Source organism: Schistocerca serialis, chromosome 3 (assembly GCF_023864345.2).
Source record: "Schistocerca serialis cubense isolate TAMUIC-IGC-003099 chromosome 3, iqSchSeri2.2, whole genome shotgun sequence".
In the NCBI taxonomy this organism is placed as follows: Eukaryota; Metazoa; Arthropoda; class Insecta; order Orthoptera; family Acrididae; genus Schistocerca; species Schistocerca serialis.
In genome coordinates, this window is record NC_064640.1 from 237,247,451 (window position 1) to 237,265,920 (window position 18,470).

The window sequence follows — 18,470 nt, forward strand, 5'->3', positions numbered from 1 at the left end:
TACAGTCTTCTCAACAGCGTAATATTGATAGTTTAGCTCAAGGGCGCACATTGTGAAAGTTTGTAAATTGTGATCCAAGCAGAACATATGAAAGTCTGTGAAACAGTCGTAAAGCCCGCAAAATACTCGGAACCAAAGGAAAAGTCCGATGACTCAAGAGGTGGAAAGTGTTTTCTAATAAAAATAATCCGGTGTGTTCCATTCGGCAGCCAACAAATTGCCTGTCTCGCACGCAAATAAGGTAGCATTAAACTGGCGCGAGATAGCCGTCCCTGTAAAATTAATGGAAGGAACGCGCGTCGTCGCTAGCGGGGCGCGGTAATTAACAGGAAGTACGATTCGATTATGACGTTAATTCCAGTAAGAGCATTCGCGACGAATCTGAGCGAGGAAACGGCGTTTCCGGTGGGGAACGAGAAGAGGCGGCACGACTCAGTTGCCACCGGGCAGCGGTGGCTGTGGCGCTACTCAGAGGCGCGCCCTGGCGGCGGCGGCGAGCCACAGCAGCGCGGGCGCGGCCAGCGCCCTGTGCATGCTGGGCCCGCTGCCCGAGGCGGGGCCGGCGCCGTGTCCGTGGCCGGGCCCGGGCCCCGACGCGTCCGCCTGCACGCTGCTCGCCAGGAAGACGACGCTGGCGCCGGCGCGGTCGCGCTCTCGCTCGCGGTCGCAGGCGCCGGCCGGGCCGTCCGCGTCGTGCGCGCCGCCGCCGCCCCCGCTCGCGTTGGTGCAGCGCGACGCGTAGCGGCCCAGGCAGGCGGCCCAGGCGACGGCGTGTGGCACGTACGTCTGGTCGACGCTGCCCGCGAAGAGGCGCGTGGCGAGCGGGCCCGCCGCGTACACGGGCACGTCCTCCCCCGCGTGCGTCGCCCACTGGCGCGGCACGGCCGAGCTGTGCACGGCGTTGCGGTCGCCGCTGCTGTTGGCCGGCGCCAGGCGCGGCGACGCGTACCCCGGCCCGTTGCCGTACAGCAGCACCGAGTACTCCAGCGAGTCCACGTCGGACACTTTGCCGTCCACACCTACACCCACACAAACACTCTGCATACTAAAATGTTTTCGATGGTGCTGAGGTCATAATGTACACTACTGGCCATTAAAATTGCTACACCAAGAAGAAGTGCAGATGATAAACGGGTATTCATTGGACAAATACATTATACTACAACTGACATATGATTACATTTTCACGCAATTTAAGTGCATAGATCGTGAGAAATCAGTATCCAGAACAACCACCTCTGGCCGTAATAACGGCCTTGATACGCCTGTGCATTGAGTCAAACAGAGCTTGGATGGCGTGTACAGGTACAACTGCCCATGCAGCTTCAACACGATACCACAGTTCATCAAGAGAAGTGACTGGCGTATTGTGACGAGCCAGTTGCTCGGCCACCATTGACCAGACGTTTTCAGTTAGTGAGAGATCAACAGAATGTGCTGGCCAGGGCAGCAGTCGAACATTTTCTGTATCCAGAAAGGCCCGTACAGGACCTGCAACATGCGGTAGTGCATTATCCTGCTGAAATGTAGGGTTTCGCAGGGATCCAATGAAGGGTAGAGCCACGGGTCGTAACACATCTGAAATGTAACGTCCACTGTTCAACGTGCGAACAAGAGGTGATCGAGACGTGTAACCAATGGCACCCCATACCATCACGCCGGGTGATACACCAGTATGGCGATGACGAATACACGCTTCCAGCGTACGTTCACTGCGATGTCGTCAAACACGGATACGACCATCATGATGCTGTAAACAGAACCTGGATTCATCCGAAAAAATGACGTTTTGCCATTCTTGCACCCAGGTTCGCCGTTGAGTGCACCATCGCTGGCGCTCCTGTCTGTGATGCAGCGTCAAGGGTAACCGCAGAAATGGTCTCCGAGCTGATAGTCCATGCTGCTGTAAACGTCGTCTAACTGTCCGTACAGATGGTTGTTGTCTTGCAAACGTCCCCATCTGCTGACTCAGGGATCGAGACGTGGCTGCACGATCCGTTACAGCCATGCGGATAAGATGCCTGTCATCTCGAGTGCTAGTGATACGAGGCCGTTGGGATCCATCACGGCGTTCCGTATTACCCTACTGAACCCACCGATTCCATATTCTGCTAACAGTCATTGGGTCTCGACCAACGCGAGCAGCAATGTCGCGATACGATAGACCGCAATCGCGATAGGCTACAATCCGACCTTTATCAAAGTCGGAAACGTGATGGTACACATTTCTCCTCCTTACACGAGGCATCACAACAACGTTTCACCAGACAACGCCGATCAACTGCTGTTTGTGTATGAGAAATCGGTTGGAAAATTTCCTCGTGTCAGCACTTTGTAGGTGTCGCCACCGGCGCCAACCTTGTGTCAATGTTCTGAAAAGCTAATCATTTGAATATCACAGCATCTTCTTCCTGTCGCTTAAATTTCGCGTCTGTAGCCCGTCATCTTCGTGATGTAGCAATTTTAATGGCCAGTAGTGTATTTTTTGAAAGAGTACACTGTCATTTGAGTGTATATTTCTGTAAATGTCATGCGTAACATCTGAATTTCGGCTTCCACGCCATTACCTAGTACAATGATTTCAGACCATTAACTAATTTTGCAGCGTGCTGTGCAGGACGACAAACACACAGTTCAACACATTTGCTTAACATGATATAAATGGTACAAAATTAACCATTGTCCGAATTTTCGTAGTCAAACGAAGAGTGGGAAATTCAAAATGGGACATAAAAAAATTGCTTGAAAGTAAACAGAATAATAGAAGGAAAATTAGTTACTGATTTGATGGAAAAATGAATGACACTGTAAGGCAACAAAAACGACGCACCACGAAGGAATTGCCCGAACAGCACGCAAATCGCTAGATTTGACGTACAAGTGCAGACAAACAAATGAGTAAAATTTCAGAAAATTGGGCCGGCCGTTGTGGCCTAGCGGTTCTAGGCACTTCAGTATGGAACCCCGCGACCGCTACTGTCGCAGGTTCGAATCCTGCCTCGGGCATGGATGTTGTGATGTCCTTAGGTTAGTTAGGTGTAAGTAGTTCTAAGTGCTAGGGGGCTGATGACCTCAGATTTTAAGTTCCATAGTGCCCAGAGCCATTTGAACCATTTTTTTTCAGAAAATTGGATGGTTTATTCAAGGGGAAGTGCGTCACCAGTTGAGCAAGTCAATATCCCTTTGATCCACGTCTGGCCCTTATGCAAGTAGCTACTAGGCTTGGCATCGATTGACAGGGCTATTGGATGTTCTCCTGAGAGATAAAGAGCAAAATTCTGTATAACTGACGTGTTACATCGTCAAGATCCCGAACTTGTTGGGGGGCTCTTCCCATAATGCTCCAAAAATTCTCATTTGTAGAGAGATCTGGCGACCTTGCTGGCGAAGATAGGATTTGGCAAGCACGAAGAGAAGCAGCAGAAGCTCTCGCCGTGAGCGGGCGGGCCGTATCTTGCTGAAATCTAAGCCCACGATGGCTTTGCCATGAAGTGGAACAAAACGGGACAAAGAGTATCGTCGACGTATTGCTGTGTTGTAAGTCTGTCACGGATAACAACGAAAGGGGCTCTGCTATAAAATGAAATGGCTTAACTCCCGGTTGGGCCGTACGGCTGACGACAGTCAGGATGGTATACCGCAACTTTCCGGGCCGTCGCTAGACAAGTTTCCGCTGGTCACAGGGGCGCGGAATTTCATTGACAGGAGTAGAGTTGTCTTCACTGACGAGTCCCGCTTCAAGCTGAGCCCCGATGGCCAGCGAAAACATGTCTGCAGATGACCCAGACAGCGGTGGGATAACAGTCTGTCACCTGCCATACGGCTCGACAACCAGTAGTGATGGTCTGGGATGCCATTTTATTTCACAGCGGGATTCCTGTAATTGTCATCCGCGGCACCCCTAACACCACAGCGGTACGTCGACGATATTCTACGCCCTGTTTTGTTGCCCTTCATGCCAGCCCTTGCTGAGCTTACATTTCAGCAAAATAATGTCCGCCAGCACGCGGCGAGAATTTGTACTGCCTTTCGGCATGCTCGTCAAACTCTACCTCGGACAGCAAGGTCCCCGAATGTCTCTCCAGATGAGACTTTTTGGAGCCCTCCAACCATCTCGGGATCTTGACGATGTAACACGTTAGTTACACATAATTTTGCACGATATCCCCCAGGAGAACATCGAACAACCCTGTCAATCGATGCCAAGCCTAGTAACTGCTTGCATAAGGGCTGGAGGTAGACAAACGCGTTACTGTCTTGATTACCTTACTCAATTTCTGAAGCTCTTTTTCTTGAATAAATCATCCAGTTTTTCACAAATTGTAATCGTTCGTTTGTCTGTGCATGTACGTCAAATATACCGATTTGTGTCCCATTCGGATAATTCCTTCGTGGTGTGTCGTTTTTGTTGTCTTAGAGTGCCTTTCATTTTTCCATCGAATCAGTAATTAAATTTTTCTTGTATTACTCCCCTTACTTTCAAGCAATTAAACTTTTTTTTATGTCCAATTTTTGCATTTCTCACTCTCTGTCTGACTATGAAAATTCGGACAAAAATCCATTTTTTATTCCGTCTTTTGCGACTGTAATGAAAGTCTAAGTTAGACTTTTATCACAGACACAAATGTCGGAATATCGCGTATATTAAGTTAACAGCACTACGGAAAAAGGAGGTCTAAAAACAAAACAAAGACAAATTGTATCTATTTGTGTTACTTCATACTGTATCTTGTTTTCGCTCCACTCAAAGATTTCACTAATTAAGCTTATCTGTTATCGATGTTCTAGAACACTGCCGGACGGGGACCATCGAGCATTGTGCAGAGTGGTTGTAAAATATCGCTAGAAATCAGCGGAAAGAATCATTCATAACTTAGAAAGTGCTACCAGCAGTCCAGTTAGCACAATGACTTACGTAGGGAGTTAAAAAGAATGCAGTACAACGGTCGAGCAGCTCCTCATAAGCCACACATTTCTGTATTCGGTGCTAAGCAAAGCTTGAGGTGGTGTAAAAACTGACACCAGTGTACAGTGGATGACTGGGAACGAGTGATTTGCAGTGATCAATCGCCATATACCGGAAGAGTCTGGATTGTCGAATGTATGGAGAATGTTACCTACGGTCATGTGTAGTGCCAGCAGTAAAGAATGAAGAAAGTATAGGAGTGTTTCTCGTGTTTAAGTAATGGTCCCCTGATTTCACTTAAGCAAATGTTAAGTGGAGAAGCATATTAACACATTTTACAGCATTTTGTGGTGTGTGTATTAGACTATTAGTTCGGAGATAATGATTGGTTGTATTAGCATGACAATGCACCCTTTCATGAAGCAATACCAGTGTGGGAATGATTTGAGGACATAAACATTGCTGGAATGAACTAGCCTGCCCAGGGTATTGACCTGATCCCAATGGAACAACTCTGGGATGGGTTAGAACGATCAGACCCCAATGCACAATCACTGACTTTTCTCGCTTCGGAAGAATGGGCTGCCATTCCTCCACACATATTCAGGCACCTCACAGAAAGTGTCCCCAGAAGAATTCAAACCGTCGTAAAGGTGAAGGTTGGACGTAATCCATATTAACGTCCTCTAATAGGTGTCCAGATTCATTTGACCAGTTAATGTAGCTTTTATTCAACCTGGAGTGTATTGGTTGGCCTCTCTGTAATCTGTATAAAGTGTGTTGTGGTCGGAACCTACTAGAAGGGCTATATGTTTACTGAAATCCCAATTAAGGCACGTGTTTTCCAGCAACTGTTGTAAATAAACTTGTGATAATGCCTAGCAGGAAGTAAGGCTTTTTAGAGTGCCGTTACTTGGAGAAGAAAATGAGTCATGGAGCTACTTGTGTTCTGCTCCTGAGACTGACTAGTTCAAAGATCTGAATACCAAAATAACTTTGTGGACCTGCTGAGGGGCTCGTGAAATCGCGAAGACAGCTTGCATCAATCACTACTGGAGAAGGTGAGTCGTGTGCCGTCTGGGATGGAAGCGATGTTCTGAAATATATAACTTTTCTCAAATCAGGAATTAATACTCCTTCAACATCAACAAAGTTGCTTTCTTAATACGGATAGCCTGCAAGAATTCTAATAAGCATTCCATTACGCAGGCATGGAATTATAATTATACAGTGATCGGATTTTTAGGACACGGTCGAGATTTAGTGATTGTGCACAAGTTCAGCTGGAAGAAGCCTCATAGTTTCAGAGTGTGGAATCATCAGCTACCTGGAGTTTCCGATTAATGAAAGAGGTGGGTGTGGCGAGGTCTAATTGTTTCTAATCGAAACTTTTGACTGTCTTTGAACTGTTATTCACTTATGTCTTTGTGGGAGATTATCGCCGAAAGTTGTCGGAACTGACTATTAGCGGCGTACATTACGCAGTGCGGATGCTGGATTCGGAATGTTGCTAAATGTGGCTGCTTAGCTACAGGGCATTAATAATTGGTTTTAGAGCAGTGACAGGTTCCACCCTGTCTCGAGGATCTGTTGACTGACAGAGATCGGCGACAGTTGAAGAGGGTCGTAATGTGTAATAGACAGACATCTATCCAGACCATCATACAGGAATTCCAAACTGCATCAGGATTCACTCCATGTACTATGACAGTTAGGCGGGACGTGGGAAAACTTGCTCATAAGCCATACATCACGCCGGTAAATGCCAAACGACGCATCGCTTGGTGTAAGGAGCGTAAACATTGGACGAATGAACAGTGGAAAAACGTTGTGTGGAGTGACGAATCACGGTACACAATGTGGCGATCCGATGGCAGGGTGTGGGTATGGTGAATGCCCGGTGAAAGTCATCTGCCAGCATGTGTAGTGCCAACAGTAAAATTCGGAGGCGGTGGTGTTATTGTGTGGTCGTGTTTTTCATGGAGGGGTCTTGCACTCCTTGTTGTTTTGTGTGGCTCTATCACAGCACAGGCCTACGTTGATGTTTTAAGCACCTTCTTGCTTCCCACTGTTGAAGCGCAATCCGGGGATGGTGATTGCATCTATCAACACGATCGAGCACACCTGCTCATAATTTTCTTATGTATGGCGTGTTTCGGAGTGGTTACACGACAATAACATCCCTGTAATAGACTGGCCTGCACAGAGTCCTGACCTGAATCCTACAGAACACCTTTGTGAAGTTTTGGAACGCCGAATTGGTGCCAGGGCTCACCGACCGACATCGATACCTCTCCTCAGTGCAGCACTCCGTGAACAATGGGCAGCCATTCCCCAAGAAACCTTCCAGCACCTGACTGTACGTATGCCTCAGAGAGTGAAAGCTGTCGTCAAAGCTAAGGGTGGGCCAATACCATATTGATTTCCAGCATTACCGATAGAGGGTGCCACGAACTTCAAGTCATTTTCAGCCAGGTATCCGGATATTTTTGATCACATAGTGTATTCGATCTTGATGTCCTACCTTCCTCTTTCCACAATAACGCCTACTTCGCATTTAACCATTTCCACACAAGAGTGATTGCCATCGCCAGCTACCCCCTACCATAATGGACAAATACGCATTTAAATTAGTTTTCGTTAGTTCCACAACATTGATAATTCGTAGAAGTGACATGTTGTAAAACCTGAAGCTGTTGTATAATTTATTTTTAATTGTACGACTGATTTCGGTCAGAGACCATTTTCCAGTGCGAATTGTTGTTAATAGCAGGTTTTACACATGTATCATTAAAATGTCAAAATATTATTTGCAAATATATTTTGACATTGTTTCTCTCGATATTAAGCCTGTAACTAAGTCATAACTGCATTTTTCCTTCTATAACCTACACTATGCCAACAGCTCTTTTCTTATTGCACAAAACAGAATAACTAATGATAATATAAAGAACAGTCTAGTTTGGGCACAAACTGTTCGATGTAGTCCTCGAACGTTGTTGCATATGCCACTGCAAATATCCTACTCAGCATTTCTTTCCACTACTGGTTCCTCATCGATCTACTACTTCGTCAATTATATTATCGCTACCTACTTCAGAAATGGATAGGCACTGCGACTGCTGTGTACAGATGCGAGCTGAGTTGGTGACTCTTCGCTCAGAGCTCCAGGCAGTCTTGGCTTCAGTCACCCAGCTTGAGGCTGCTGCCAAGGGGCATCACTGTGGGGGAGCATGACCCACGTGTCCCCCAATCGATCCACAGCTGTGGCTGCCCCGGGTACTGCCTGCACTGAGGTTGACCCCTCACCCATGGTCTAGTGGGAGATCATTCCAGAGTCTGGCAGGCAGTGAAAGACTTTCCGTGGGGCTGATTGTAGGGCCTCCCTGGTTCGTTTGATGAACAGATTTCGGGTGTTATATGTGGCTGATGAAGTCTCTGAGCTGGGTGCAGTCGTCCACCCTGTTCCAAAGGAAGCTTCTCGGCCCGCAAGGTCTGGGCATTCACAGAGGGTGGGTTTGCTGGTAGTTGGGAGCTCCAACATTAGGCGCGTAATGAGGCCCCTTAGGAACATGGCTACCAAGGAGGTGAAGGAAGCCAGTGTGCGCTCCGTGTGTATACTGGGGGGGAGTCATTCTGGATGCGAAAAGGGTGTTTCCGGATGCCATGAAGAGTACAGAGTGCTGCCAGTTGCAGGTGGTGGCCCATGTCGGTACCAATGAAAGTGTCGCTTTGGATCGGAGCAGATTCTCTCTGGTTTCGGGCGGCTAGCGGAAGAGGTAAAGACTGCCAGTCTTGCTTCTGAGATTAAAGCGGAGCTCACCATCTGCAGCATCGTTAACAGAACCGACTGTGGTCCTGGCTGCAGATTCGTTGACTTGTGGCATCGGATGGTGGGTTTCTGGGTTCCGCTTAATAGGTCAGGAGTCCACTACACGGGTAGCAGGGGCTGTGTGGAAGGGACTGGACGGTTTTTTTAGGTTAGAGGGTCTCAGGGAACCACAGAAGGGACGTCCGTCTGAAAGTGGGCAGGTAAAACACAGTAAGGTAGTTGTAGAAACGATTGGTATTGTAGTTGTAAATTGTCGTAGCTGTGTTGGGAAAGAAACAGAACTCCAAGCCCTAATTGAAAGCACTGAAGCTCAATTAGTTGTAGGTACAGAGAGCTGGCTAAATCCGGAAATAAGTTCATCCGAAATTTTCTCAAACGATCTAACAGTGCTCAGAAAGGATGGATTAAATACAGTTGGTGGTGGAGTATTTATTACTGTGAGAGGTAGTTTCCCTTGTAGCGAAATTGAAGTAGATAGTTCTTGTGAAATAGAATGGGTACAGATTATACCTGACAACCGCACTAAACTATTAATTGGATCGTTTTACTAACCCCCCCCCCCCCTCCCAACTCAAAAGATATAGTTGCTGAACAGTTCAAAGAAAACTTGAGTCTCATTTCAAATGAGTACCCCGCTCATACAATTATAGTCGATGGTGACTTTAATCTACCCACGATATTCTGGAAGAATTATACGTTTAAATCTGGTGGCAGGCATAAAACGTAATCCGAAATTGTGCTGAATGCTTTCTCAGGAAATTATTTTGAACAATTAGTTCGTGAGCCCACTCGAAGCATAAATGGTTGCGAAAGCACACTTGACCTTTTAGCAACAAATAATCCTGGACAAATAGTGATTATTGTGACGAATACAGGGATTAGTGACCACAAGGCAGTTGCTGCTAGGCTGAATACCGTAACACCTACTACCATCAAAAAGAAACGCAAAGTATATCTATTTAAAAAAGTTGATAAAAATGCTCTTAACGCTTTTTTAAGAGACATTCTTTACTCCTTCCGATCTGATCATGTAAATGTAGAAAAGTTGTGGAATGTTTTCAAAGAAATAGTATCAACAGAAACTGAGAGATATTTACCACATAAATTAATAAGTGATCGTACTGGCCCCCATGGTACACAAAACGTGTCAGATCGTTGTTGCAGAAGCAACGAAAAAGCATGCCAAATATAAAAGAACGCAAAATCCCCAAGATTGGCAAAGTTTTACACAAGTTCGAAATATGGCGCGTACTTCAATGCGAAATTCTTTTAATAATTTCCACAACGAAATTCTGTCTCGAAATTTGGCAGAAAACCCAAAGAGATTCTGGTCATACATGAAGCACACCAGTGGCAAGACGCAATATATACCTTCACTGCGCGATAACAACGACGAAGTCACTGATGACAGTGCCACTAAAGCACAGTTATTGAACACGGTTTTCCGAAACTCCTTCACCAAACAAGACGAAGTAAATATTCCTGAATTCCAATGAAGAACAACTGCCAAGATGAGAAAGACAGAAATAGATATCCTCGGAGTAACGAAGCAGCTTAAATCACATAATAAAGGCAAGGCCTCCTGTCCAGATTGTATACCAGTCAGGTTCCTCTCAGAATATGCTGATAAAATAGCTCCATATTTAGCAATTATATACAACCACTCGCTCACAGAAAGATCCGTACCTAAAGACGGGAAAATTGCTCAAGTCACACCAGTACCCAAAAAGGGAAGTAGTAGTATTCCGCTGAATTACAGGCCTATATCACTAACGTCGATTTGCAGTAGGGTTTTGGAACATATACTGTATTCGAACATTATGAAGTTCCTCGAAGAAAACAATTTATTGACACATAGTCAGCACGGATTCAGAAAATATCGTTCTTCCGGAACACAACTAGCTCTTTATACTCATGAAGTAATAAGTGCTATCGACAGGGGATGTCAAATTGACACCATATTTTTAGATTTCCAGAAGGATTTCGACACCGTTCCTCACAAGCGTCTTCTAACCAAACTGCGTGTCTACGGAGTACCGCCTCAGTTGTGCCACTGGATTCGTGATTTCCTCTCAGAAAGGTCACAGCTCGTAGTAACAGACGGAAATTCATCGAGTAAAACAGAACTAATATCCGGCGTTCCCCAAGGAAGTGTTATAATCCCTCTATTGTTCCTGATCTATATTAACGACATAGGGGACAATATGAGTAGCCGTATTATATTGTTCGCAGATGATGCTGTCATTTACCGTCTTGTAAAGTCATCAGATGATCAAAACGACTTGCAAAATGATTTAGATAAGATATCTGTATGGCGCGAAAAGTGGCAATTGACCCTAAATAAGGAAAAGTGTGCATTTATTCACATGAGTACTAAAAGAAATCCGCTAAATTTCGATTACGCGATAAGTCACACAAATCTGAAGGCCGTAAATTCAACTAAATACTTAGGGATTACAATTACAAATAACCTAAATTAGAACGATCACATAGATAATGTTGTGGGTAGAGCAAACCAAAGACTGCGATTCATTGGCAGAGAACTTAGAAGATGCAACAGGTCTACTAAAGAGACTGCTTACACCACTCTTGTCCGCCATATTCTGGAGTACTGCTCTGCGGTGTGGGTTCCACATCAGGTAGGACTGACGGATGACATCGAAAAAGTACAAAGAAGGGCAGCTCGTTTTGTATTATCGCGAAATAGGGGAGATAGTGTCACAAACGTGATACGTAAAATGGAGTGACAATCATTAAAACAAAGGCGTTTTTCGTTGCGACGGGATCTTCTCATGAAATTTCAATGACCAGTTTTCTCCTCCGATTGCGAAAAAATTCTTTTGGCACCCACCTACATAGGGAGAAATGATCATCGCGATAAAATAAGATAAATCAGTTCTCGCACAGAAAAATTTAAGTACTCGTTTTTCCCGCGAGCCGTTCGAGAGTGGAACAGTAGAGACACTGCTTGAAGGTGGTTGATTGAACCCTCTGCCAGGCACTTTCTTGTGAATAGCAGAGTAATCACGTAGATGTAGATGTAGATGCCCTTTGGTGCAGAGCGGAGTGGAGGGTCTGAATCAGAGGCTCAGGCGTGTAGGCTGCAGATTCGTTGACTTGCGCCATCGGGTGGTGGGTTTCCGGGCTCCGCTTAATAGGTCAGGAGTCCACTACAGACAGGAAGTGGCTAATCGGGTAGCGGGGGCTGTGTGGAAGGGACTGGGCGGTTTTTTAGGTTAGAGAGTCTCGGGAAACCTCAGAAAGGGCGCCCCTCTCAAAGGGGGCAGGTAAAAGACAGTAAGGTAGATATAGAAACGATCGGTATTGTAGTTGTAAATCGTCGTAGCTGTGTTGGGAAAGAATCAGAGCTCCAAGCCCTAATAGATAGCACTGAATCTCAAATAGTTATAGGTGCAGGAAGCTAGCTAAATCTGGAAATAAGATCAGCCAAATTGTTTTCAAACGATCTAACAGTGTTCAGAAAGGATGGATTAAATACAGTTGGTGGTGGAGTATTTATTGCTGTCAGAAGTAGTTTGCCTTGTAGTGAAATTGAAGTAGATAGTTCTTGTGAAATAGTATGGGTAGAGGTTATACTTGACAATCGGTCTAAACTATTAATTGGATCGTTTTGCCCACCCCCCAACTCAGAAGATACAGCTGCTGAACAGTTCAAAGAAAACTTGAGTCTCATTTCAAATAAGTACCCCGCTCATACAATTATAGTCGGTGGTGACTTCAATCTACCCTCGATATGCTGGAAAAATTATACGTTTAAAGACGGCGGCAGGCATAAAACATAATCCGAAGTTGTACTGAATGCTTTCTCAGAAAATCGTTTTGAACAATTAGTTCATGAGCCTGCTCGAAGCGTAAATGTTTGCGAAAGCATACTTGACGGCTTAGCAACAAATAATTCTGGACACATAGGGAGGATCATGACGAATACAGGGATTAGCGACCACAAGGCAGTTGTTGCTAGGCTGAATACCGCAACACCCACAACCATCGAAAAGAAACGCAAAGTACATGTATTTAAAAAAGCTGATAAAAATGCTCTTAACGACTTTTTAAGAGACAGTCACCATTCCTTTCGATCTGATCATGTAAGTGTAGAAAAGGTGTGGAATGGTTTCAAAGAGATAGAATCGACGGCAATTGAGAGATATATACTACATAAATTAATAAGTGATGGCACTGATCCCCCACGGTGCACAAAACGGGTCAGATCACTGTTGCACAAGTAACGAAAAAAGCATGCCAAATTTAAAAGAATGCAAAATCCCCAAGATTGGCAAAGTTTTGCAGAAGTTCAAAGTATAGCGCTAGCTTCAATGCGAAATGCTTTTAATAATTTCCACAACGAAACTCTGCCTCGGAATCTGACAGAACACCCATACAGATTCTGGTCACCTATAAAGCACACCACTGGCAAGACGCAATCAATACCTGCACTGTGCGATAACAACGATAAAGTCACTGATGACAGTGCCACCAAAGCAGAGTTGTCAAACACGGTTTTCCGAAACTCCTTCACCAAAGAAGACGAAGTAAATATTCCCGAATTCCAATCAAGAACAATTGCGAAAATGAGAAACATAGAAGTAGATATACTTGACGGCCGCTGTGGCAGAGCGGTTATAGGCGCTTCAGTAGGGAACCGCGCAGCTGCTACGGTCACAGGTTCGAATCCTGACTCAGGCATGGATGTGTGTGATGTCCTTAGGTTAGTTAGGTTTTTAGTAGTTCTAAGTCTAGGGTACTGATGACCTCAGATGTTAAGTCCCATTGTGCTTAGAGCCATCTGAACCATTTTTAGATATCCTCGGTGTAGCCAAACAGCTAAAATCACTTAATAAATGCAAGGCTTCCGGTCCAGATGGTATACCAGTCAGGTTCCTTTCAGAGTATGGAGATGCAATAGTCCATATTTAGTAATTATATACAACCGCTGGCTCACAGGAAGTCCCGCACCCAAAGACTAGAAAGACTGAATTACAGTCCCGCATCACTAACGTCGATCTGCAGTAGGGTTTTGGAACATATACTGCATTCGAACATTATGAAGTTCCTCGAAGAAAACGATTTATTGACACATAGTCAGCACGGATTCAGAAAATATCGTTCTTCCGGAACACAACTAGCTCTTTATACTCATGAAGTAATGAGTGTTATCGACAGGGGATGTCAAATTGACAACATATTTTTAGATTTTCAGAAGGCTTTCGACACCGTTCCACACAAGTGTCTTCTAACCAAACTGTGCGCCAATGGAATATCGCCTCAGTTGGGCGGCTCCAGTCTTGATTCCCTGTTAGAAAGGTCACAGTTCGTAGTAATAGACGGAAAGTCATCGAGTGAAACAGAAGTAATACCACCGCTCCCCAAGGAAGCGTTATAGGCCATCCATTGTTCCTGAGCTATATTAATGACATTGGAGACAATCTGAGCAGCCCTCTTAGATTATTTGCAGATGATGCTGTCATTTACCGTCTTGTAAAGTCATCAGATGACCAAAATGAATTGCAAAATGACTTAGATAAGATATCTGTGTGTTCCGAAAAGTGACAATTGACCCCAAATAAAGAAAAGTGTGAAGTTATTCACATGAGTACAAAAAGAAATCCGCTAAATTTCGATTAAGCGATAAGTCACACAAATCTGAAGACTGTAATTTCAACTAAGTACTTAGGGATTACAATTACAAATAACCTAAATTAGAAGGATCGCATAGATAATGTAGTGGGTAGAGCAAACTAAAGACTGCGATTCACTGGCAGAACACTTATAAGGTGCAACAGATCTACTAGAGAGACTGCTTACACTGCATTTGTCCACCCTATTCTGGAGTATTGCTGTACGGTGCGGGATCCGTATCAGGTGGGACTGACGGATGATACTGAAAAAGTGCAAAGAAGGGCGGCTCGTTCTGTATTATCGCGAAATAGGGGAGGGAGTGCCATAGACATGATACGTGAATTGGAGTGGCAATCTTTAAAAGAAAGGCGTTTTTCGTTGCGACGGGATCTTCTCATGAAACTTCAATCACCAGTTTTCTCCTCCGATTGGGAAAACATTCTGTTGGCATCCACCTGCATAGGGGGAAATGATCATCACGATAAATAAGAGAAATCAGGGCTCGCACAGAAAAGTTTAAGTACTCGTCTTATGCAGAAAGCATGTAGGGCTAGGTGTTGTGTTCCTATTACTTTATTCCAAAAATCACATGGTAAAGTTTTACTAGTACGAGTAAAAATAAGTTCACATTCGCTGCAAAGATGATGTTTCCACGGGCTCCATAATTTCAAGTTGATACGCAGGGAGGGTGTATTCTGAATCTATGATTTTCCATGAGGGCGCTCTGCGTTATTGTGCCAGACACCGAGTACTCCAATGTGTTTAACATCATACGTCACGAAAAACGTTCGGAGGCCACTACGGCTCCTTTGTCAACAACAGCATTGGGTTCTGTTCTTGCTTATAGGCTTAACACTGCCCTCCCATGAGCAAATTTCATTTTAGAGGTTTGACGTGAGGTGACTATGCGAATCACAGAGACACATTTTCTGATAGTGTTCCTGTGAGAATGTACAGAATGGGGAACAGCAGAACGGCGGCTATCAGCTGTAAAGTCAATGGGCACCAACAGTACAAACAGGCAAGCAATAACCAAGTAATCATAATAAACGTCAAAGCAAAACTCCGTGAGAGGTTCCACGTTTCATAAAATTTCCACAGTTATCTCCACGAAATGAGAACAGCGTAACAGTTTGCAGACAGATGGATTTAAATTTACATAAAAAATTTTCCACGAAAAAATACTGTTTATTAATTTTAATTGATCTTCACCAAGTCCGTCTGTGCTATTAAACACCCACTCCAGCTAATTAATAGTTTCATGTTTTTACACGAAACCTGTTCCGATTAAGACGCAGCACTCGCCCATAAAATCAGAAATAATTCCATGACCGCGCATGGAAACGCACCTAAGAATTCTTTTAAGTTGTCTGAATAATTTCATGGATCACATATGAACTCAAACACTTTCAAACATCAACTTCTGTCCATAGCGACCGCAACTTCCCTCGTACATCTAGACTCACAGGCATTGTGATTTCCTTGCTCTATCGAAAGTATTTAAACATTCAGACTTTTGCGCAAATCATGCCTCCGGAGAAAACTACTAAGCTGCTAGTAGAATATCCAAAGTCTACTAACACTTTTTCGAACCTAGTGGGTCCCCTTCTCAACATCCAACATTATGTACCATAGCCTATAGTGTCGTTCTGGCATGGCTGTCTGTCGCGCTAGATTAAAAAAAGAAACGAAAATCTCTGCTTCATTAAAATCCGACTCAAATAATAACTTCCCAATATACTCACTCCTTCAGACTGTGAAATGGTATGTGAAACTGTGCCTTGACTACCTCTACAACTTATCCTGCTGGTAATCTGAAGCCAAGAGCATCCTTTCAAATTCCGGTAAGGAAATTTCTTCCACAACAAAATAAACTGTTACTAAGGGGATATGGTTACCCCTATCAGCCACACACGCTGCACACCGGCGAGGCACGCTCTGTACGGGATGGTTCAAGAGCTCTCTTGACAGTCTATCCCATTCGTCAACAAGAGGAGTAAGGAGGTCTGGAAGTGTCCCTCGCAGAGGCTGACGGGATGCAGTTCGCCTCCCTAATGCATTCCAGTCATGTTCTATAGAATTAAAATCCGGGGACCTCACTCATCAGTCCACGTAGCGGCCATCATCACCATCAAGAAATTCATCCATCAAAGCAGCTCCATGCAGACGAGTGTGATCGTCCATGAAGTGGACTTCCGGACTAACTGCACCTCTGAAAAGGTGAACGTGTGGTAACAGTATCTCATCTCTGTCCTCTGAACGTTTACAGTATTTCTCCGACCACCAACGAAGATGTGCAGCTCCATACGGCCATTTAACATGATGCTGCCCCACACCATGGCGCCTTCAAACCAAACCGGTCTTTATCCACGACGTTCAAATGGTTCAAATGGCTCTAAGCACTATGGGACTTAACATCTGACGTCATCAGTCCCCCAGTCCCCTAGAACTAGTTAAACTGAACTAACCTAAGGACAGCACACACATCCATGCCCGAGGCAGGATTCGAACCTGCGACCGGAGCAGCCGAGCACGGTTCCGGACTGAAGCGCCTAGAACCGCACGGTCACAGGGGCCGGCACGATGTTCCTGGGGTTGTATCGGCTACCAGGTTCTTTCCAGAGCAATGTGCGACAAGAATCACTTTGCAAAATAAAATGGGATTCATCTGCGAAGAGCACATGCCTGCAGTCATTCATGGTCGTCCGAAACTCGTGGTCTAGTGGCTAGCGTTGCGGCCTATGGATCATGGGGTCCTGGGTTCGATTCCCGGCCGGGTTGGGGATTTTCTCTGCCCGCGGACTGGGTGTTTGTGTCGTCCTCATCACATCATCATAATCATATGTGACAGTGCCTAGATTGGATTGCGTAAAAAAATGGGACTTTGTAAGGGCGCTGATGCCCGCGCAGTTGAGCGCCCCACAAACCACATATCATCATCATTCATGGTCCAACTTTGATGTTGCCGACTTCACAGTACGCGGGCCCGTCTCTGTACTGGCGTGAGCGGGATGCACACGGCCGGACGTCTGGCAAACAGCTTTGCTGTGCTGAGCCTCTAGACAGAGTTATAGGGAAACAGCAGCTCCTGGGGCAGCTGCAGGTTCAAAATGGTTCAAATGGCTCTGAGCACTATGCGACTTAACTTCTGAGGTCATCAGTCACCTAGTACTCAGAACTAATTAAACCTAACTAACCTAAGGACATCACACACAGCCATGCCCGAGGCAGGATTCGAACCTGCGACCGTAGCGGCCACGCGGTTCCAGACTGAAGCGCCTAGAACCGCTCGACCACACAGGCCGGCGCAGCTGCAGGCTCTGCTGCCAATTGTCTTCAGTTGTACTCCGATTTCGTCGGGCAGCTACGGTCAGATATTGGTCCTCATGTGGTGTGGTTATTCTCGGTCTTGCCAAAGCGTAACGTAGAAATTACGCTTCGTGGCACATCCAAGGATAATGAGACTTCGGTCTCCGTCTGGCCCGCTTCCAGGAAGCCGAATATTCCACCCTCCAAAACAGGGTCCTAATGGCGTCTTTGTGACATTACGTTGTCAACTTCTGCTTGCCATGAACGAATAAACAAGACTGACAAAGGAATGGTCCAATCTGGTATTTCGAAATCGGCCCTGAAACTTATTATATAGGAAGAATACACGGAAAAAACACAACGTCAAAAATCTAGCCTCTAAGACACACTGCAAGTATTTCTTAAAAAATGCTGAAAATTTCCAAATTCGTAGCTCGCCAGGTGGCTGGAAAGACGTACACCCCTATCGTAGTGGTAGCAGACAGCGGACGTGCAACACGGTAGGCACGTAACCTTGGTTGTCGACACATCGGCAGACAGATATCATGGCTTGATGCGATCATAATTTGTAAACCGATTTCAAGTTTTCGTTGATAGTTTCTCTGTCACAATTGTTTACGGTTACTATTCACTAGACTTTGCAACTCATTTAATATCCAGTTGCCTTTGCGGTATTGCTGTGTTAATAATGGACATGGAACAGAATTTTTTTTGTATTTTCTTCTTATATGATTGCTAATAGCTTCTGTCTTTGTGCAGATTCCAAAGTTTCACAATAATGTGGAA

The 18,470-nt window shown here is 45.2% G+C and overlaps 1 protein-coding gene across 1 annotated transcript in view; it reads right to left on the minus strand.

The window, feature by feature from the left end:
• Positions 1-468: 468 nt before the first annotated feature.
• The window catches only part of LOC126470772 (alkaline phosphatase-like), a 691,314-nt gene continuing 673,312 nt past the window's right edge, over positions 469-18,470 (minus strand). The window contains exon 7 of the mRNA XM_050098778.1: positions 469-1,019. Coding sequence (XP_049954735.1) covers positions 469-1,019 — 551 coding nt within the window. The remainder of the gene's footprint in view (positions 1,020-18,470) is intronic.